The sequence below is a fragment of the Paramisgurnus dabryanus genome, chromosome 16 (genome assembly GCF_030506205.2).
Source record: "Paramisgurnus dabryanus chromosome 16, PD_genome_1.1, whole genome shotgun sequence".
In the NCBI taxonomy this organism is placed as follows: domain Eukaryota; kingdom Metazoa; phylum Chordata; class Actinopteri; order Cypriniformes; family Cobitidae; genus Paramisgurnus; species Paramisgurnus dabryanus.
Window position 1 is genome coordinate 27,695,622 of NC_133352.1, and position 22,177 is coordinate 27,717,798.

Genomic DNA, 22,177 nt, shown 5'->3' on the forward strand with positions numbered 1-22,177 from the left:
CCTAAGGCCCTGATAACACTGTCATATACAAAATATAGCATTGTGTTAACATAAAGTTTCTGAGCAAAACCGCGTAGCACCTGACAGACTGTCTTGAACAATAATCTAGAGTTTGTGGATGTTGTTGTCTATGGTTATGACAGCGTTATGTAGGCTCTGTTCATCAAGTAAAGTGTGAGGAGAAATCTTATGTTCAGACAAGAAAATGTCCTATATGAGGTACATTTTTTTATTTTATGTCAATCTCCATGATGACTGTTATACCCTAAAAAAGACCCTAAAAGCTACAACAAAACCAGCTTTTTTTTTAATAAATATTTTATATAGGTGTACAATAACTCAACAGTTTGTTGGAACAAAATTGTTAATAGTACAATTATTAATAATAACAGGAAAATAACAGCCATGTTCTTTTTTAGGGTTATTACCAAATCTGGATAGGTATACTGAATTTTTTTTAAGTACTTAAAGGGACACTCCACTTTTTTTGAAAATATGCTCATTTTCCAGCTCTCCCAGTGTTAAACACTTGATTTTTACAGTTTTGGAATCCATTCAGCTGATCTCCGGGTCTGGCGCTAACACTTTTAGCATAGCTTAGCACAATCCATTGAATCTGATTAGACCATTAGCATCGCGCTAAAAAGTTTCAATATTTTTCCTATTTAAAACTTGACTCTTCTGTAGTTTCATCGTGTACTAAGACTGACAGAAAATGAAATGTTGTGATTTTTAAGGCAGATATGGCGAGGAACTATACTCTCATTCTGGCGTAATAATCAAAGACTTTACTGCTGTAACATGGCTGCAGGAGGCGCAATGATATTACGCACTGCCCCAAAATAATCCCCTTGGTAACTTTCAATGGCAGGAGATTATTTTCGGCAGTGTGTAATATCATTGCGCCTCCTGCAGCCATGGTACAGCAGCAAAGTCCTTGATTATTACGCCAGAATGAGAGTATAGTTCCTAACCATATCTACCTAGAAAATCGCAGCTTTTAATTTTCTGTTTGTCTTAGTACACAATGTAACTACAGAAGAGTCAAGTTTTAAATAGGAAAAATATCGAAACTCTTTGGTTATTTTTTTTAGCGCAATGCTAATGGTCTAATCAGATTCAATGGATTGTGCTAAGCTATGCTAAAAGTGCTAGCGCCAGAACCGGAGATCGGCTGGATGGATTACAAAATGGTAAAAATCAAATGTTTAACTGTAGGGGAGCTGGAAAATAAGCATATTTTCAAAAAAGTGGAGTGTCCCTTTAAATTGAGCAATTGACAAAAAACTTTTTTAGCAGATATCAGCTGCAAACAGATGCTTTACTGATCTCAACCGCAAAAAGCTTAGCTGATAAACCAAATCCTTTCCATACTTTACACTGTTTAGTTTAACTCTACCATGGCTAACCAATCCAAGAAAGGCAACAATCTGTTCACCCTTGAAATGGCTTGACAACATCTATCTTTACAGAATATTAGCTTATACAGTTAGCACTTAGAAAACCTATTGTTACAAATGTTTTACTTATATTTGTGGCTTATGGGTGGCTGGCTTGCTCTGTTTCAACAACTGCTCCTACAATCTCTGAGTAAAAATTCAGTGGACTTGACTTCAGCACATGACTTCCACAATGTTAAAAACCACAACAAACAAGCAAAGTATGCAGCAGCGATAGCATTGTTATGCCCGTCATGTAATGTAAACAAAGACACGTGTAGTCATTAAAACAGCCATGTAGGGTGAAGCCTCCCTGAATCTGTGACGGGATGTGACATCAGAGAAGAGCTCTTTAAAGGAACTGTCCATAAACCAGCGCTGTAATTTCATAGGTGCAAAAGGATCGGTGGAGACAACAAATTGTTTTGGAAGCACGGACAGCATATCCCAGCTTTAACTGCGAGTATCCTTTTCTTATATGTTGTCTGTGTGTGAGCTGTGGATACACCTGCTGTGGATAGAGAAGAAATTCCCAGTGAGAGATAAATATGGTGTGTTTGTTGTTAAATGAGCCTTAAAACAAGGCCAATTTAAACAACTCACATTCCATAAAGCTTCAATTCCAGTTTCCAATAGCACTGTGTGAGAAAAAAAACACAAATATTGCAGAATTACACCCATTGTGCAGTTTCAGAGACGCATATAAAAGGAGACACAAGTGAACCGTAGGACGTGAGATGTGAGAAGCGAGATGAGATTTAAGACAGTCAAGAAAAGAAACACACAGCAACATCTGTTTGCAAAGAGATGTTTGAAGTCAAACATTGGCAGATAGTTGCGATATGGGCCAGTGGTTAATCATGGACCTTAAAACACATTTCACACAAAAGTATCTTGTGAGTTATCCTGGCTCTGAAGATGGAAAGAAATCAAAATGCATGCTGTTAGTCTAACAGAGAAATAAAAATAAGATGGATGTAACCAGTGGCGGCTGGTGACTTCTTTTTTCGAGGGTGCTCGATGCGAAGTTCATCACAACATGTATGTTGCCCGTCATGTGTGTGGTTTAATTCAAAATATTTCAAAATATGTGTTCTGTGCATCGAGTGATCCTATGTGCATCATGTGTCTTGTCAAAATAAGTGCCTGCTGCAGACGCATCTAAAGGGTTTATGATAAAAGAGACGCTCGCGTTTGCTAGATACTCACATAATCTCATGCATAATCAGAGTTAAGTGTTAAGGGAGTGTCTTGCATGTATTTTGTGAACGTGAGCGTCTCTTTTATCATAAACGGTTTTGAAACGTGTGCAGCAGGCACTTATTTTGACAAAACACTTGATGCACATGGTTCACATGACGCAACAAACACATATTTTGAAAACGGAAGCAACACACATGACACTCCGAACACTTAATTTAAATCTGCGCCCCTCGAATGAGCAGTCACGAGCCGCTACTGTATGTAACCCTGCCTGTGAAAACAAAGAAACAAGTCATTTTTTTTGTTTTCTACATACAATCATATTACATAATCTAAAGAACATTAGCCTTGATATCTTTAATATTGATATTGTCAAAGATGTGACTTTGATGATGCTCCCAATCCTATAATAAGATTATGAGACTTGGATTTCACAGACAGGGTCACATAGAAAGTCATGTTGAAAGAGAGGCATGAAGAGACACAGACGTGTTTATGTAAAAAGATGAAAGAAATGTGCTTGTTAGGGAGAAAGAGGTACAGTAATGTCCAGTTCCCTTCTCTGTAGCTTTCAGTACCTTTCTGTAGTTAAAAACAGGCTCTCGTTTTCAAGAGTCACCAGTCGGGATGGCGAGGGGGTGCAGAGGCTCGTGGGAATCGAGTCATAGTGTCATAGGTAGGTATGCTTGAGACAGAGGGAAAAACCGTCAAGGAGGCCGGAGGATATATTCAACAACCTCCATCTCTCCATCCATCTTTAACTCGATGTTATAGAAGAGCAGGACGGTGCTTTGACATGACAGACAGAGCACTAATGCTGTCAATTAAAGGTGCTGCAGCCAATTATCATTTGTAATGATATCAGATATCACTGATATAGTATATGTCCTAAAAAAGCACTACACTTACGTAAACAACATAAAAGTGTGGATGCCAATCTGTGCTTTTTTAACCATTTAGGCACACTCTATGCTTATGAAGACATGTCTTTGGAGGGCAGGGTTTTGAAGAGAGGATATGGGATGAAGTCACTTGCAGCACCTTAAATAGCAGCACATAAAAAATAAATGTTTGCATTAATTAATTAATTTAATAATCAGTGGCATGTAGAATTTAAATAGAGGCAATAAGACCCACTAAAGGCGGATTCAATATAAAGTTGTGTCACAGGTTTGGGGTGGCAGTTTTTGTCTGAGCATTAATAAAAAAAAGAGAATTCATATTTTATTTGTCCAATATTAATATTTTAAGAGATATATTGAATAACTTAAGGCTAAAATAGTTTTAATTCATTTAAACCATATTTAAAAACCATGAAGCCGCACTTCTCTCACTAATCTCAAAGTATCGCAGTGCCCTTTTTTGTAGGATGTACACGTACATGTATAGGCTCTGTGTGCCATTCGAGCTCACCATCCTGACCTCCGTTACACCTGTCAGATGGCATCCAGAATAGCTTAAACTGAAAATCATGCTGTTAGTGATGATGAGTTGCATACCATTGATTAACCAATCACATGCCTGGTTAGAAATTCAAGAGTCACATGCAAAGCGAAGCCGGGCAAAAATGTAAATAAATGCATAAAAACACAAATTAATCTTGTTACTTTAAACCAGTTTGATTGTAATATCTTAATGTATGCATTGTATCTCTTTTTAAAGGGTTAATTCACCCAAAAATGAAAATAAAGTCACCCTCATGTCATTCCAAACCTGTAAGACCTCCGTTCATCTTCAGAAACACAGTTTAAGATGTTTTAGATTTAGTTTTGTTTTAGAGAGTTTTCTGACCCCCCATTGAAAATCTATGTACGGTATACTTTCCATGTCCAGAAAAGTAATAAAACATCAAAAAAGTAGTCCATGTGACATCAGTGGGTCAGTTAGAGTTTGTTGTTGCATCGAAAATAAATGTAGGTCCAAAAATAACAAAAATTACAACTTTATTCAGCATGGCCTTCTCTCCCGCATTCTGTTGCGAATGCGCGTGCATAATGACACTGCTGACGTATGACACTGCTGACGTACAACGCTGCTGACGTGTTATCCTCAGACATGTTTGCGAACAAATTTTTTTTCAAACTTACGTGCGTGCGTCTCCTTAAAAAAAAAAAAGCTGGGGCGCACCAGATAACACGTCAGCAGCGTCACTCCAGTCTTGTGCACATAGTTCACAAGTTCAACAGACCCAGAAGAGAAGACAATGCTGAATAAAGTCGTATTTTTTTTTATTTTTGGACCAAAATGTATTTTCAATGCTTCAACAAATTCTAACTGAACCACTGATGTCACATGGACTACTTTGATGATGTTTTTATTACCTTTCTGGACATGGACAGTATACCGTACATAGATTTTCAATGGAGAGCTCTCACACTAAATCTTAAACATCATAAACACTGTTCCAAAGATGAACGGAGGTCTTACGAGTTTGGAACGACATGAGGGTGAGTCATTAAAGACATTATTTTCATTTTTAAATGAACTAACCCTTTAACTGGCATGCACATTTATTTTCTCTATTAAATATGAAGTGTGTAATTTATGCACCAAACAAAAAATAAAATTGAATCTATTTGAGTTGCCCACCTGGGCATAAAATTGAAGGTGTCTGCTTATGAGCGGGGCTATCCTTTTTTAACCAACCAATGTTAGGTGGAGGGAGTGTAAGAAACTATCATTACTTTTAAGATGTTGTTAGTGCCACATATAAAAATGACACACTTCAACCTTTACATTAGTCATCATGCTAATGCCAGCAACAAAGAGAAAACAAGAATAGCTGGCTCCCAGGTGCTTGTTTGTATTGTACTGTAAGGGCAACTTCAAACCAAGCATGCATCAGACCGCTGATGTCTCATTATCATTACTAATCACCTCAATCAATCCTTTTCCCCCAATGCATGCAATAGATTGATGTAACTCACGCGAGGTGTATATGGTTTACCTTGTCATTACAGGGTTTTGGACACCTTCTAACTGTTCATTATAATAACCATTATTACCAATTTCCCTACTGAAATAAAAAAATTACACAGAAAAAAAATCATAAACAAAACATGATGTGACATAACACAAAATGGCATGCAACCATCGGGAATAAGCCTCATTTTCAATATGTGCTTTTGAAAGAGGTTAACGCTAAGTTGCGTGATTAAGTATGAAAAGTACGTGTTAAAGTAGAAATTGTACTTAAGGTTTCTGTTTTATCAGCCCTTTGTGTAAAACAAGGGAGCTTTTGAAGGGTAAAACAATAACACAAGCAATGCCCATCACCAGGGAAGCATTACAAGGCATGTAGCTTAATTCAGCACCATTAGGCAGAAAGATTTACGTACAAAACACGAAAGAGAAACGGTTTTTCAAATAGCGGTGGAAAGTGTAACAGGAAAAGAGCTTACGTTTTCATAGGAATTGTCTCAATGCTAAAAAGATACAAGACAAGCAAATGTTACAGAGATGCACCGCAGTGATATACTTTAGAGACATCACACAGATGTCAAAATGAAGTCAAGACACTTGGTGATTTATCAATCGGATTGACTCCAGACTGTAAACACATGGATGTTTGAAAAATGCTATAAGCAAAACACTGTATAATATATACTGTACATATCTTTTTTATAAAGTGCAAAGTGCTTAAAAGAAGGACATAAAGAATGGAGAAAGAAGGAAATAGCAAGAATGGTTATCATAATGTGAAATGCCAAGTCCCCGAAACAGAGGATCTAGAGGCCGCAGATAAGAGGAAAAGATGAAGAACACAGAGAGAAATAAAAGATATGATTATTATTACCTAATGTGCATATTACTTTACCCTATAAGCACAATTTTAGGACACTTACTCGTCATAAACATCCTCTGTGTCCATTCTACGGTAAAACTTGGCAAGCTTCACCGAGAGGATAATGCTAGGAAGCAAAAACAGTGTGGAACAGCCCAGTCCAAACCAGAATGTGTTCTGCAACGAATAAACACATGCTTACTTTAAACCACCCATAAGCCACACTTTGCTGGAGCACACATTTGGTGCCCAAACATACGACCGAAATGCACAAAAATTTGCACAAATGGACAGCCGTAATTGAGGCATTGGCGATTTATTCAAAGTTTATTAAAACTATGATACATGTACTGTTTTTAATTTCACATATATATAGCCAATCCCAGTGTTAAAGGGACAGTATGTAGGATTGTGGCCAAAACTGGTACTGCAATCACACAACTGGTGGCCAATAGACAAAATGACAACATAAACATCAGTTGAGGGCTGCAACTCCACTTTTTAAATGACAATATCCTGGCCAGACCACTGTTGTCCGTGATATAAGTATTTGAAATGAAAATTACTTCTTAATGTCTAGTGACATATCAGGGCCATTTTATGATTCATTGATATAAATTTCTTACATACTGTTCCTTTAATCTGTTACGCCATACATGTGTTTATAGTTGGGGTTCCCCTTAAAGGAAATCACCACCGTTTTTCAATATTTTACTATGTTCTTACCTCAACTTGGACGAATGAATAAAACCCTATCTTTTTTCAGTGCGTGCACTTTTAATCTTTTTACAGGCTTCTTGAATGTGTTGGCATTTAGCCTAGCCCCATTCATTCCTATGGCTCCAAACAAACGTTTTATTTTGTGCCACCATGCTTACTCGTGTAACTACTCATGTAACAGTCTTTAAATAGGGAAAACATGGAAGTGTTTGGTGGTTTCTAAATTCATCCCTGTTTGGATCCTAAGGAATGAATGGGGCTAGGCTAAATGCTAACACATTCACAAGGCGCTGTACAAAGATTAAAAGTGCACGCACTGAAAAAAGATAGGGATGTATTAATTTGTCTAAGTTGAGGTAAAAACATAATAAAATATTGAAAAACGGTGGTGTTTTCCTTTAATGAAACTAATAGTTGGTCTCACCATTGAATCCAGCAGGAAACTGCAGCCCAGGATCTCGACTGTGTCCACAATGTTGCTAAACGGTTTACAGGTAGCTACCTCCATGGACAGCTAAAATGAGACAGCAACGATGGTAAACCTACATTAACATAGACTGATAACCATCAATTCTTACAGATAATACTGTTTAAAGTCTGTGTAAAGTCTGATATTAAATGTGTTCTCAGTTTGTGCCACCCAGGAAAAAAATTTGATATTAACCACCCAGCCAAGTTGAAATGATTTAAAAATAAACACCAAATAAATACACTAAGTTATCACAATCTTGGAAAACAGGCTGGATTCTCTGCTCTGAATTGTGGGGGCGTGTCCGCAGTTGGCGCAGAAATCACGCCCACCCGTGGGAAAGCTGCCATCTTTCTCAACTTTAAAGGGACATTCCACTTTTTTTACAAGGAGGCATAGTGATATTACGCAGTGCCCGAAAATAGTCCCCTGCTATTGAAAGTTACCAAGGGGACTATTTTTGGGCCGTGTGTAATATCACTACGCCCGCTGCAGCCATGTTACCGCAGCAAAGTCCTTGATTATTATGCCAGTTTGAGAGTTCAACTTTACATTTTCTGTCGGTCTTAGTACATGATGTAACTTCAGAAGAGTCAAGTTTAAATAAGAAAAATAATCGAAACTTTTTGGTTATTTTTTAGCACGATGCTTATGGTCTAATCAGATTCAATGGATTGTGCTAAGCTATGCTAAAAGTGCTAGTGCCAGTCCCGGAGATCAGCTTAATGGATTCCAAAATTTTAATTGTTTATCTCTAGGGGAGCAGGAAAATGAGCATATATTAAAAAAGTGGAATATCCCTTTAAAATACCGCTACAACCTGAATGAATGCTTGTGATTGCGTTAGGGGCGGGGCCATGCTCGGGGGCTCCAGTCTTTAGCCCCGCCTAAATAATCCTGAACACAGAAATGTGAAAAAAACTTTAAAACTCCACAATTTAGTTCTTCACAGTCATGGTAACATGTTTCAGCAATACACTTCTAACATTTATTCTGGGTGTGGAAACAATTCTCTGAAATGACTTTACACAGACTTTAAACATTCTGTTGCGTTCCTGTAACTCAACTGGTAAAGCATTGAGTTAACACTGGGAAAGGTCATGGATTTGATTCCAGTGAACACACATACCGATTATTAAATGTATTGTACCGTTACTAATACACTTTACATCACTTTGGATAATAAGTAAATGTAAATGTACAAATACTCACAGATGTACCGATCCAGTCCATGTACTGTTTAAAATAGCCAATGATAGTCTGCTTGTATTTCTCTGTTTCCTGTTTGTGTGGTGAACATTCACAATCAGTTTCCATAAAAAAACACAGTTGTATTATGTTTTGGGTAGTATTTTGGCATGTTTATGGCTCACATTACCTGATTGACCACCCAAGTTGCATTGCGGGAAATCAGAAACTGGGCAGCATCAACGGCTGCTAAAACCTCTGTAACTCTCACCTAAACAAAAGTACAGTACATTCACAGTTTATTATAAAGGCTGCAGGGTTGGGGATTATAAGAAAGACAGACACGGTAGTTTTGAACTTACAGGCAGATCTGATGCAGTTCTTTCTAGGAATCTGATGCTTTGGTTAAGCGTGCTCTGTAGTAATGCAAACAGATACACAAAACATGAATCACTTGTGTCCAAACTATCTTGATCTGATTTTGACCGCTTATAAAAATTTGTGTTTTTTGAGTACCTTAAACACAAAATTAATGACAAGCAGTATGACATAAAACCATTCAAACGTACATGCATAACATGCACACATGTTTTATTGCATGCAAATTGTCTTTTAGTGAATGTGAGTTACTGTAATCAATGATTGACTACAGATGAAAGAAAATGAATAAAACAAAGACAGTATGCAGTGACTGTAGAAAAATAATTTTTCTTCATAGTATCACAGGAAAAAAAAGGTTGATACTATAATGAGCAAACAACTATTTTAGGTTATGCAACTATTACTGTTAGATATAGGCTTACCCTTGCTTTCACATATTTCTTGGAAGCCATACATTTAATTGAATAGAAAAGGTAAATAAGTGAAAAACCCCAGCAATAAGTGTCATTTCCAAGTTGAGATTTAATCCCACAATAATCTATCAGTGTAGAAGAGCATCTACTGTATGAGACAGGAAGAGTTTACCATAGACTTTTCCAGTGGGATGACCTGCTGGTTGTAGATCTGTCTCACAGTATTAGCATGACCCTTTAATGCAGTCTGTAAGGTCCCTTTAACCTGCAGGAAATGGAGAGACACAATCAAGTTACCAAAGTGAAGGGATTTGTGGTCAGGGCTATTCTTGTTTTTGCATTTTATAGAATTTCTCCATTTGTTTATGCTAAAGTACTTATGTAAATCACACAATGTCAACAAAACTTTGTATGCATACACGTCAAAAAAATATTTTTAAGAAAAAAATTCTTAGTATTTTTGTCTTGTTTTCAGTAAAAATATCTTAAATTAAGATTCTTTCTCTTGATGAGCAAAACGACCCAGGAAAATAAGTCTAGTTTTTAGACCAAAAATATCAAATTTAAGTGATTTTGTGCATAAAACAAGCAAAAAAATCTGCCAATGGGGTAAGCAAAAAATCTTGAACATTTTTCTTAAACACTAAATTCAAGAAACATTTGCTTATCCCAGTGGCAGATTTATTTGCTTGTTTTATGCACAAAATCACTTAAATTTGATATTTTTGGTCTAAAAACTAGACTTATTTTCTTGGGCCGTTTTGCTCTGTCGATGTGTAAAGTGACCCAATTTAAAGGTGCAATGTGTAACTTTTAAAAGGATCTCTTGAAGGAAATGCAATATAATATACATTCACTGCAAAAACTGACTTTCTTACTTAGTATTTTTGTCTTAAATTTAAAAAATGCTTAAATTAAGATGTTTTTAGACAAAAATATAAAATTTAAGTGAATTTGTGATTAAAACAAGCAAACAAATCTGCTAATGAATAAGAAAACCTTTCTTGAATCAAGTGTTTATGAAAAAAGTAAACTTATTTCAAGAAAATATTTCTAATTACATTGGCAGATTTTTTTGCTTGTTTTAAGCACTAATTTACTTAAAGTTTATATTTTTTGTCTAAAAAATTTCTAGGTAATTTTGCACATCAAGAAAATATGTCTTTATTTAATAAATTGTATATATTTTTTACTGAAAACAAGACAAAAATACTAAGTAAAACTATATTATGAATGGTCTACACGGCAAAAAAATGACTTTCTTATTTAGTATTTTTGTCTTGTTTTCAGTAGAAATATCAAAAAATTCTTAAATCAAGATGTATTTTCTTTATTCACAAATGACCTAAGAAAATAAGTCTACTTTTTAGACAAAATATATTTTTTTCTTACCCCATTGGCCGATATTTTTGCTTGTTTTATGCACAAAATCACTTAAATTGTATATTTTTTGTTTATAAACTGACTTATTTTCTTAGGTAATTTTGCTCATCAAGAAAAATCATCTTAATTTAAGAATTTTATAGATATTTCTACTGAAAACAAGACAAACATACTACATAAGACATTGTTTTTTGCAGTGTATAAAGACCTTGAAATAAGCCTTGAATTTAGTGTTTAAGAAAAATGTTTAAGCTTTTTTTTGCATACAATCACTTAAACTTGATATTTTTGGTCTAAAAACTAGACTTATTTTCTTGAGTCGTTTTGCTCATCAAGAAAAAGCATCTTAATTTAAGATCTAATTTTTAGATATTTTTACTGAAAACAAGACAAAAATACCAAGAAAGGTTTTTCTTGAAAATCATTTTTTGCAGTGTACATAATGAACTGTTGTGTTTTTACTACCCATTTTTATCTACATACGCCGCGGGTCTCCTTACATGAAAGTCGTCGTCATGTTTCTACAGTAGCTATAAATGGACAAACTGTTACAGAGCGTGTTTCGTTCCTACATTTTCTCAGACAATGACATGTTTGTCCTGTGGCAGCTACTGTAGCCTCCATTGCGTTTCGAAATTGAGGTTGGTTGCATTTTCACCTTTAGATGCTAATCAAGGGATTCATGTTCCACTAATTACAGTAAATACTGCTTACTGTAAATCTACAGTATAATTACAGCCACCTTAAGGGTTTGTTTTAAATATTCCAATAAATAAATCTCACCAATTGATCAGCTTGAGTGTCAAGTTCACCAGCAAAACTAAGCAGATCTATGCTGGTCACTCCTTTTTTAAGCTGCAAAACAAACAAAAAAAAAAGCATGAGAAACCATAGGACATCTTTAAACATCATTTTTACCATCTTTCATCACTGTATGTTATATACCTCCTCCAAATAGGCAGCAAATTTGATCTTATTAATGTCAGTTTCTGTGTAGTTGATTAGATTCTGTTTGCCTTCAGTCTCCAGGAGAACGATGCCCCGCAAGTCCACCTTCATCTCTTCAAACTTCCTCGACACGTCTTTGGAGTACTGAATAAAGACAGGAGGCTTTGTTAGTGTTATAAGACAGCAATCGTCCCGGACAGAGGTGAGATCATAACTAAGGATCTGACATAAACTCACAGTACAGTGGGGTCAAAAGTTTGAGACCACCATGCTTCATGCTTGCAGACCTGAATGCATTAATGTCTAAGTATATGATACCTCACTATTTGTTTTGTCTCAGCATGATTTGTGAATGTTACAAGGAGCATCTTGAGTGCTTTAATTGAAATAAGGAAATCTGACATTTTATACAAAGGAGTTAACACAGACATTTTCCCAATTTTGCCAAAACATTTTTTGAATACTTGAAACATGTTTATTTCCTTGTTTAAATGAAAACAGACTTGTGGTCTCGGAGTTTTGAACCCTACTGTGACACTGAATCAAGAATGCTGGTTTATAGGGATTTGAACTGTTTTTAGGGATATGGAACTGAAAATTAAGCTTCATGTTGCTATGATTAAAATAAAGGAATTTATAGATGGTGTATATAAAACGTCTCGAACAAAACAGATATTTTGCCAAAACCCGAAATACAGAGAAGAATAATAAGCATGGCATTGGAAAAACATACTGTTTACTGTTTTTGTTTAGTCTAGCATTTTGATGATAAAAATCAACAAATGTATCAAAAGATGAACATCACATTAAGCTGTCTGCTTTATAAAATTATCTTATTTGCATTGCTTTGTAGATTAGAGGAAAAATGCACTAAACATATATAGGAAAAGAACAAAAGTGATGTCTACATAGTATTATCTAGAAAAATGTTAAGTTTTTACAAAGATTCGTTAATCTTTTAAAACAAGAGTGATTCATTTAATTATTAATATCTTGAACAATCATTCACAAGTGAATTAGGATGTTTGTCATAGGCTCATTAAACATTTAGTAGAAATACCTACAGTATCTCAGTGTGACTTTGAATGTCATTCCACGTTTAGCAGTGATCTGTGTGTCTACATATGAACAAATCCTTTTATCCACTCACAATACTGGTGTTAAAGAACGCTGAGATATTGAAGATCTTTTCCAGGTTAAGAGCTTTGTAAATCCCTCTGTTGTCCTTACAGTTACTATAAAAAAGAGAAGAAAGTTCAGAAAAGAGAATAAAGCTTAGATGAAAAAGCAATCACAGCGGAGGAAGTGCGGGACAAGTATTGCAACAACCAGCCGGCTCACAGCTCAAGTATCACAGCTAAAAAGCGTTCGGCTGAAAAAACAGCTGCGTATAAAGTTTTGGTGTGCACAACCTTTAAAAGCATTGGTGTGCACGCCCCCCATGTCACATGTATTTATTATATTCAGAAATATAAAATATTATACAAATTCTATTAGAAAATAAAATATCCATCCAACTGGAATTTAAAGAAAGGCAACACTTTCATACAGGGTATATTACAAAAGCAGCTCATAAAACTTTTAGGTCAGACTTATTATATATAAAACAATAAACAAAGTGTTAAAAATTAAGAAAAAAAAAACATGAATAATTAGATAATGTGACGAGGTTGCACTGCTAGTTTATCCACTAAAATCAACTGTGAAGAAAACTGTTTTTTTTTATATTGGAGCTATTGTACAAAATAAATAATCAATGTACACATACACTTATTCTTCTTCAAATAAAAATGACTTTACCACCGAACTTTAAGAGAACTGTAATGAAGTCTGAATTGTGTCTCAGTTTTACAGGATATGCATTACAGGCCCGAGTTACCTGTAGAGAGAATCCACTGTAAGATCCATATCGGGGTCATTGAACAAATATCCTGGTATGAAGTTTTTCATAGAAGACTGAATGAGGTAAGGAGTATCCAGCACCTAAACACAATAAATACTGAGAACATTATCCTTAAGCTTTTGAATAAAACCTCAGGACACAACTGAGCCCCAAAGTCAAGCTGTAACAAGAACTATAGTGTATTTCAATAACTCTGAGCCAACTTTGAGTCAAAGATCCATATTGACATACATTTAAAAGGTCAACTATGTAATCAAGTCAGATTTTTACCGAAAGGTTGAATTGTATTTTTATGACAAGGGTATAAATGTCAGATCATATTATATGCTATTAAATTGCAGGCTTCAATAGTAGAAGGAATGTTCAATAGTTTTCATTAAATTTAAAGGTACAGTGTATCTCTATTGTGTACTCGATTCTCTTGCCTTGAACAGCTGTCGGGTTTGAAAGGGTTCACACACGAGCTTCTCCAGATTTCCACCAGCCAAGAACAGAGTTGTTATCACTCCCATGAGCACCCAGGAGAACATGAAGCTGAATCCCACACCACTGAGATGCACAGAAAGTGTTTGTGAATCATTGCAGACAAGATCACTTTTTATGTATTACATTATATTCAGTATGCCTACGCCATGAGCAGGTTTCCTCCTGTGTTGGACACGCAGCCGCGGGTGGTCGGAGATGTGTGCCTGTCAAATCCCAGGATGCCGCACAACAGACCCAAAAAATTAAAGGCCAGGATGAGCACCACCATGCAGCAAAGAGTGATGCAACAAATCCACCTGAAATCAAAGATTTTTGTGACTTAGATGTAAAAGTAAAGACTTTAACAGTTTGGTTTTTTATTAGTAAACTTTGCATAAATGCTCAGCATATACAGTATGTTGTGTTTTGGATGGGGGTGCCCAGCATTGGAAGCTTGTGTGCAAACTAGCCACATGCCAGCCTTATCTGAATGCCATGCTGAGTGACCTGCTAGCTGAATTACATGGCTGGTTCAACCAGCACTAACCAGACTAATCCCGCTTGGAAATGTAAATTGGTTTAAGCTGGTACTGTCAGCATGAGAGGTATTTGTGAGACACAGATAAGCATAATCATAATCTACATAACATTTTCTGAAAGGAAACTGCAGAAATGTGCACCTGCAATGTATACCTTGTAATGGACTGTAAGTTGCTTTGGATAAAAAGCTGCATGAATGTAAATGTAGAAATTCGGAAATGCACTCCTCAGCTTTACCTGTAGAAATCCATCTGATCGATCTGTGGGTAGATGTCCTCTATCTGTGAATGTGTGTGTGTTATCATTTTGGTGAAGTTGGTCAGAGTGCTGTTAACTGGAAAGCGCTTGGTGAAATTGGTGATGTTAGAACCAATGTCATTCAGTAGACCTCTCACCCCTACAAAAGAAATGTTGGGCAACAGACTTAGTTATAATTTACTAGAAAGAAATTTTGTAAGAATCATATGGATTTAAAAGTAATATTCCACTTTCATAAAACAATTCTGATAATTTACTCACCCTCATGTTATCCAAGATGTTTATGTCTTTTTTGAGGAAAACATTTCAGGATTTTCAACTTTGGTGGACCTCAACCGCAGCTTTAAACGATCCCAACCGAGCCATAAGGGTCTTATCTAGCAAAACAATTGTACCCCCGAAAAGGTACTTTTTAACCACAACCTCTCGTCTTGCACTAGCCTTGTGATGCGCCAGCCTGACCTTACGTATTACGTATTCACGTCGAAAGGTCACCAGTGATGTATGCGAACATATCGCTCCAGTGTTTATAAATATGTGGAGAAATAGGACCATTCCGACATTGTTGTATGTGGAATTATACTATTTAATGTTTATTGTTTAAAATGGTCCGCAATTATGCGTTTTACATATCTAATGTATGACCTTTGAATTATTTCAATTATTTTCATTACGTAACATGTAAGGTCGCGCTGGCGTGTCACAAGGCTGGTGCAAGACGAGAATTTGTGCTTTTTTTGGCGAAAATTAAGATTGTTTTGCTAGATAAGACCATTATGCCTGGTTGGGATCATTTAGAGCCCTGGAATTTTAAAGTGACACTTTGTAGTTTTTCAACCTTCATAATATATTTTTCAAGGCTACTTGGAGAGTGTAGAGAAAGACTTATATCACGTGACACTGTTGCGCTGTAGTAGCATCATGGATCCACAACACAGGCGATCCGGGTTCGATTCCCCTTTAAGGTAATTTTTTATATAAACTTTAACCAAGCAACCACCGTTACAACTGACTTGAAAACGTGAGTCACGCAATCTTTTGCCGTTTGAAATAAAATAAAAAACATAATTGTATTCATATGACAGGCTGGAAGGCACAATTTGTGACCTAAAGAGTTGTCTTCTTTTCCTTTGCGACAGTGCTGCGGCGCTTGTGGCCTCTAGGGGAGCTAGACGTGAAAAAAAAATGTCTAGCACCCCCTAGTGGCCAAAAAGTTCCGCGGTGTGCCTTTAAAGGAACACCTGAACTTAGACGAATGATCACATACCTATCTTTTTTCAATGTGTGCACTTCATTTTTGCACAGCGTGTCGTGAATGTGTTAGCATTTAGCCTAGCTCCTTGATTCCTTACGATCCAAACAGGGATGAATTTAGGAGCCACCAAACACTTCCATGTTTTCCCTATTTAAAGACTGTTACATGAGTAGTTACACAAGTAAGTATGGTTGCACAAAACAAAACGTGGCGATTTTTTAAGCGGATAAAAAATGAGAACTATATTGTATTGCGGAAGAGCACTTAGTTTGCAGCACTTCAACCTCGGCGCGCAGTAACATCATCACTCCTGACTACTCCCCCTCTCGCTGAATATTACTACATGGAAGTGTTTGGTGGCTTCTAAATTCATCCCTGTTTGGATCCTAAGGAATGAATGGGGCTAGGCTAAATGCTTACACATTCACAATGCGCTGTACAAAGATTAAGTGCACGCATTGAAAACAGATAGGGATGTATAAATTTGTCTAATTTGATGTAAAAACATATAAAAATATTGAAAAACGGTGGCTTTTTTCCTTTAAGTTACATTGAAATTGTAAACTGTTGAGGTCCACTAAAATCCACTATATGGAGAAAAATCGTGGAATGTTTTTCTCAAAAAACTTTCTCAACATTTTGAATGACACAGGGGTGAGTAAACATCTGGATTTTTTTTATAAAAGTGGGGTAATCCTTAAATCATAAAACGCACCTTCAACAACGTTTCGGGTTTGCTCCATTACCATAGCGGGAGTGTCATTGAATGATGTAAATCCCTGGGTGACACAGATGAAAATCATATTACACATGTAAATTTGGTTGCTAACACAATTTCGTGTTTAGCTTTAGTTTACACACTATGAGATTAAATATAAAATGAATCTGTCAGTAAAGTACCTTTTCGACAATGCGTCTGAGATCTGTCTTCAGAACTCCATTCACTTTATCTAACTGGTCGGTTACATTAGGCAACTAACAAAAAAGAAGCATGCGTTTATAATAAAAAAATATCAATACTAAAATTATTATAAAAGGGGAAAGATGAGAAGTGATTTCAATACCGATGAGTAGTTGGCTGCAATATCTAGCCTGGGAAGGGTCCTGCGTATGTTGCGGCAGACGTCGGCTGCGGGTGAGCGTATATCTGCGCAGACGGGATCGTTAAGAGCGTTGCTAAGGCTGCCACGCACCGCGCTCAGGTTAGCCTGCAGTTTGCCCGTTCCATCCTGCAAAGTCTCCAAGGTCAAACTCACATTCTCTAGCGCATCCTTAGTGTCTCGCATTGCTAGGATTACAAACAAGACAAATATGCAAATTATCACGACTGACATGACTGTTTAAACATAAGCTGTGACAAAGTGTCAACTCCACACATGCTTCAGTCAAAATTATCCTTTTGTAGTTAGATTGTTCATAAACGTTTTATTTTAAAAGACAGAATGGGCAGGATCCACCAATGATGCAACAACATTCAGGGAAAAAAACTGAGCCAGGTGTTGTAGGGAAAGAATATGGAGCCAATCACAACATTGGTACAGGTCACAGAAAAGACCAGTCAGGGTCTATTATGCTTTACCTTTAATGACTTTATCCACTTTAACTAACAAATCAAAGACAAACAGTGAATCAAAACAGTAACAATTAATATTTGTATAGTATTACCATGATATTCCAATGTACAGTAGTATGATATGTAAACAATAAATATTTATCCAAGATGAACTGTAAGTTTAGGATGTAGGCAGCAAATAAAATAGATACAAACATAGGCAAAGTAAAAAGTCATGTAACATACTTGCATACATGCTGAGAGCTGTATCAAGCGCAGGCTGCACATCTTTTCCCAGCTCTTCTTGTATCCGTCCACCCAAGAGCGAACCTACATCTGCAGAAACAGCACAAAATCAACACAAGCGTTCCCATTAGATCGAAACGAAGCTTAAGATTACCACGACATACTGTACTTACTCTCCAGGTCATAGATCACATGGTTCTTCACAGTGCCGTACTGAGAGATCAGGTAATCAATTTGCTGAGGGAGAGATAAGAGAGCAGTAAGTATCTGTCCATTACAACTACACAATGAACTTTTGTCTCACCCACCAGATATCTTCATGTGATGCATATCTGTCTGTTTATTAGGGTTGCGGTACTTACAGATGGTGTCTGATTGGCAAAGGTGTGCAGGTCTTTTAAATTATTTTTCACCAGTCTCCTCATACTCTTCAGCTGAGAACTTAGGTTCTGATTGGCTGCATATGCACAAAGCACCCCTGCCCTGTTAAAAAAGACGTGTTTACATTAATGCTTTAATTCCAAAGCAACTTACAGTGCATTCAAGATATACATTTTATATGTTCTTTATACAAAGCTTTAAATAATCTATACACAATGTTTTTATTGTAACATTGGCAGCAATAAAGCTATTGGCTACATCGCCAGTAGGTGGCAGCACATTAACACAGTCATGTTCTTACACAGTCTGTGATGGACTATTAGAAAACATAAATTTTTCTTGCTTTGGAAAGATTTTAATGTAAATCTGATTTTTGCAGGTCTATACAATCAAATAAGTCTTTTGTTATGCAACTTTTGTGAATAAATGCTAAGAAGCCTTTTAAAAGCACTTTAAATAAATTAGGGTGACTGTTAACTTTCCTCAGTCAGACTGATAAATCTGCCCTATATACATCCTGTATGCATATCCTTATTTGTCTCTTCTCATCCTTTATGTTTGCAACTACAGTAAATTCAGTCTACACTCTTAGAAAGGATGTGTTAATTTTTTACACATCTTTGTGCGTTAAGCTTTTAACACATTATGTGTAATTTTAACACATTATGTGTCATTTTGTGTTGATTTTGTGTTAAAATATAACACATGTTGTGTTAAAAGTAACACAAAATGTGTTGTTTCAATAATAACACAGTGATGGGTGAATTCTGGGACAACGCATTTAGTGTGTCGTCCCACAATCAACACTAATGTGTTGTTTTTAACACATTCGTTCTAAGAGTGTAGGACAAAAGCTATGATTGACTTATGCAACAATAGCGCAAACAGGAAGTCATTTTGTGGCGTTGAGTCAAAATGCATGAATCATTCTTTGCTAGAATTGTGCTTGAATATAGAAAACAACAAGAATGTGTTGTTGCATTTTAAGCCTAGTCTATCGATGTCTTAAAGGTGCACTTTGATCTCTTGACAGAAATGCAATACGATATACATAACTATGCTTTCAGTGGTGTATAAAGATACCAAGACATTACATTGTACTGTTATGTTTCTATTACCTTAGGCCTAGTCCACACGAAAACGGGTAATTTTATAACCATGACGTTTCTCGTCCACATGAAAACGCACTAAAACTGAACATTTTTGAAAACCCCTGCCAGGGTGAGGATTTTAAGAAACGGCAGTTGCAGTGTTGTCGTGTAGACAGTAAAACCGGGTTTTTTGCCCTGCAACCTCACTTTAATACGCAAATTTAAAAAGGGGTAAAGTTTATCATTTGCACTTGTTTCAAAGGCTTGCAAATGTTAACATTCAAGTGATTTTAAATAATTTAAACTGCAAAAAGGCACTAAAGTGAGCAGCTTTCTGGACGCACATGCGTTTGAATGTGTCCGGTCCAGCCACAGTCAGACGTGATCATCCCTACACCCTTCAAAGATCAAAACTCTTGATGTGTAAACTTAAGAGAGTTGCGCTACTGTATCTCATACATACACTCATAGTCGATTAAAATACATTTGGTGAATAGAGCAATGAAAAACAACGTAACGTTTTTATGTGGGGCGACTATTTATGCTGCACCGTTTGGAATTCCCCCTCCGTCTGTGTGTGCATGCACGTTTAAGGGCACTCAAAAGTGCACACATGGAGAGACGAGTTTTTAAAAGCAAATGAACTTAAAATCTTTCTGTTCTTGACAAGGCACATACAAAGAAAATGATCTCAACGGTATTCTTTTCCTAATAAAAACCATTTATATATTAATTGTATAGATTAGAGTCAAAAACAGTCTGTGATTATGTAGTCTTAAAGAGACAGTAACCTCAATTAACCAACTTAAGTCTGTGTCATTAATGTTAATCAAACAACCCAAGACAAAGAGAAAATCACTTATGTAGCTCTAAAACATTATAATTATATTTATACAATATTTGACATATTTGATTTATGTACCTAATGCTAATTTTAGATCTTACTTAATGTACAACTTTTTTATTTTATAAATGTTTGTCATTTTATTATTGGTAGATTTTTCCACCCCTTTTTTTGCTGATCCGAAAACTGCCTCAAAAAAACGTAATGTAATCCGAACCGTGAGTTTTGTGATCCGTCACACCCCTAGATAAGACACAACACCGCTAACATAAAAAAGGACAACAGATTGAACAATATACTTGGGGACATGGACAACTTCCTTATCAAGATGGAAGTGTTTCAAATACAAATTAAAAAGGAGTGTGTGTCTTAGACTGTGTCTGAAATAGCTCCCTATACCCTTATATTGTGCACTATTTGATGGGACAGCTAGTTTGTAATGGTGCCAAAACTCCTGCACTGCAAAACTGACTTTTTACTTAGTATTTTTGTCTTGTTTTCAGTACAAATATCTAAATTCTTAAATTAAGATGCATTTTCTTGATGAGCAAAATTACCTAAGAAAATAAGTCTAGCTTTTAGACAAAAAAAGTTAATTTTAAGTGAATTTGTTCTTAAAACAAGCAGACAAATCTGCTATTAGGATAAATAAAAAAACTCTTGAACCTTTTTCTTAAACATTATTTTAAGAATAAATAAATAAATAAAAATTCTTTCCCCATTGGCAGATTTTTTATCTTGTGTTAAGCACATAGTCACTTATTTTGCTTACCAAAAAATACATCTTAATTTAAGATATTTTTTGTACTGAAAACAATAAAAAATACTATGAAGAAACTAATTTTTTGCAGTGTGCGTCTTGACACGAGTGAATACTCAGTGTCCGAGTTTCCTTTTTTTGCACTTACTACGTTAAGTGGACTATATTAGTAGACTAATATAAGAATATAGTGAATGAGGGTATAGGGGGCTATTTCAGACATAGCTAAAATCCCTTTGGGAAATCGCGCCACCAGGCGGCCATGTTTGCAACACCTCCAGGAAAATATTTCAGTCATGCAAGACTAAAGTCTTACCTACTTGAATGGGGAAATATAGTTATCGTGTACTCATAGATAAAATTTCTCATTTTGTATTGTGTTATAATATACTGTGTATGACAATATTAAAAGTATTTAACTTATTTCCTTCTTTTAGCATGATGACAAAAAAACGAAATGACAGGCAATGTTGTCATAAACTCAACAGAGCAAAATGCTGTGTCTCTAAATTCAGATAGGAGGCATTGCAGAATACTGCCTGGGTGAAACCACATAACGATAGCGATCTGAAATGGGTAGCTGTCTACAAAGCCTCATTGTTTTTCTCTTTCTCTCCCTCTAATTCCCCATGTCCTCCTCTCTCTGTATTGGTAAGCTTGCTATCTGTTCTGTTCGGAGGTCAGGAAAAACATAGCAGGGAGTAAACAAAGAGTCTTTGAAGATGGAATTCCACACAGAGGGCACAGCCTAAAACTTTACACGCTGCAGGGAACCTCGTACGGACCAGACAGAATAAAGCAAAAATGTTTTAACAAGCAACAAGACTTACACTGCATTTTTTATCAATATCTATGTGTGTCCTGAGGATTGAACCAGTTATCTTTGGGCTGCTAATGCAATGTTCAGATGAAAATGGATGTCCCAAAGCTATAATTGAACTTTTAAATATGCCC

At 36.0% G+C, this 22,177-nt stretch overlaps 1 protein-coding gene across 16 annotated transcripts in view; it reads right to left on the reverse strand.

The window, feature by feature from the left end:
* Positions 1-1,195: 1,195 nt before the first annotated feature.
* The window catches only part of prom1a (prominin 1a), a 53,576-nt gene continuing 32,594 nt past the window's right edge, over positions 1,196-22,177 (reverse strand). For 3 of the 16 annotated variants that reach the window (XM_065273957.2, XM_065273961.2, XM_065273956.2), the window contains 25 exons: positions 18,510-18,630; positions 18,321-18,384; positions 18,148-18,237; positions 17,414-17,637; positions 17,250-17,324; positions 17,065-17,128; positions 15,074-15,233; positions 14,461-14,613; positions 14,257-14,380; positions 13,808-13,911; positions 13,079-13,163; positions 11,926-12,072; positions 11,764-11,835; positions 9,770-9,862; positions 9,607-9,624; positions 9,166-9,219; positions 8,994-9,074; positions 8,828-8,896; positions 7,571-7,660; positions 6,488-6,603; positions 6,044-6,067; positions 5,590-5,658; positions 3,221-3,327; positions 2,043-2,077; positions 1,198-1,950 (listed from right to left, as the gene is read on the reverse strand). In XM_065273957.2, the coding sequence (XP_065130029.2) occupies positions 3,258-3,327; positions 5,590-5,658; positions 6,044-6,067; positions 6,488-6,603; positions 7,571-7,660; positions 8,828-8,896; positions 8,994-9,074; positions 9,166-9,219; positions 9,607-9,624; positions 9,770-9,862; positions 11,764-11,835; positions 11,926-12,072; positions 13,079-13,163; positions 13,808-13,911; positions 14,257-14,380; positions 14,461-14,613; positions 15,074-15,233; positions 17,065-17,128; positions 17,250-17,324; positions 17,414-17,637; positions 18,148-18,237; positions 18,321-18,384; positions 18,510-18,630 (2,167 nt within the window). In that variant the 3' untranslated portion in view covers positions 1,198-1,950; positions 2,043-2,077; positions 3,221-3,257. Of the gene's footprint in view, positions 1,951-2,042; positions 2,078-3,220; positions 3,328-5,589; positions 6,371-6,487; positions 6,604-7,570; positions 7,661-8,827; positions 8,897-8,993; positions 9,075-9,165; positions 9,220-9,606; positions 9,625-9,769; positions 9,863-11,763; positions 11,836-11,925; positions 12,073-13,078; positions 13,164-13,807; positions 13,912-14,256; positions 14,381-14,460; positions 14,614-15,073; positions 15,234-17,064; positions 17,129-17,249; positions 17,325-17,413; positions 17,638-18,147; positions 18,238-18,320; positions 18,385-18,509; positions 18,631-22,177 lie in introns of those variants that run through there. The other 13 variants (XM_065273963.2, XM_065273959.2, XM_065273965.2 and 10 more) reach the window with 11 other exon arrangements.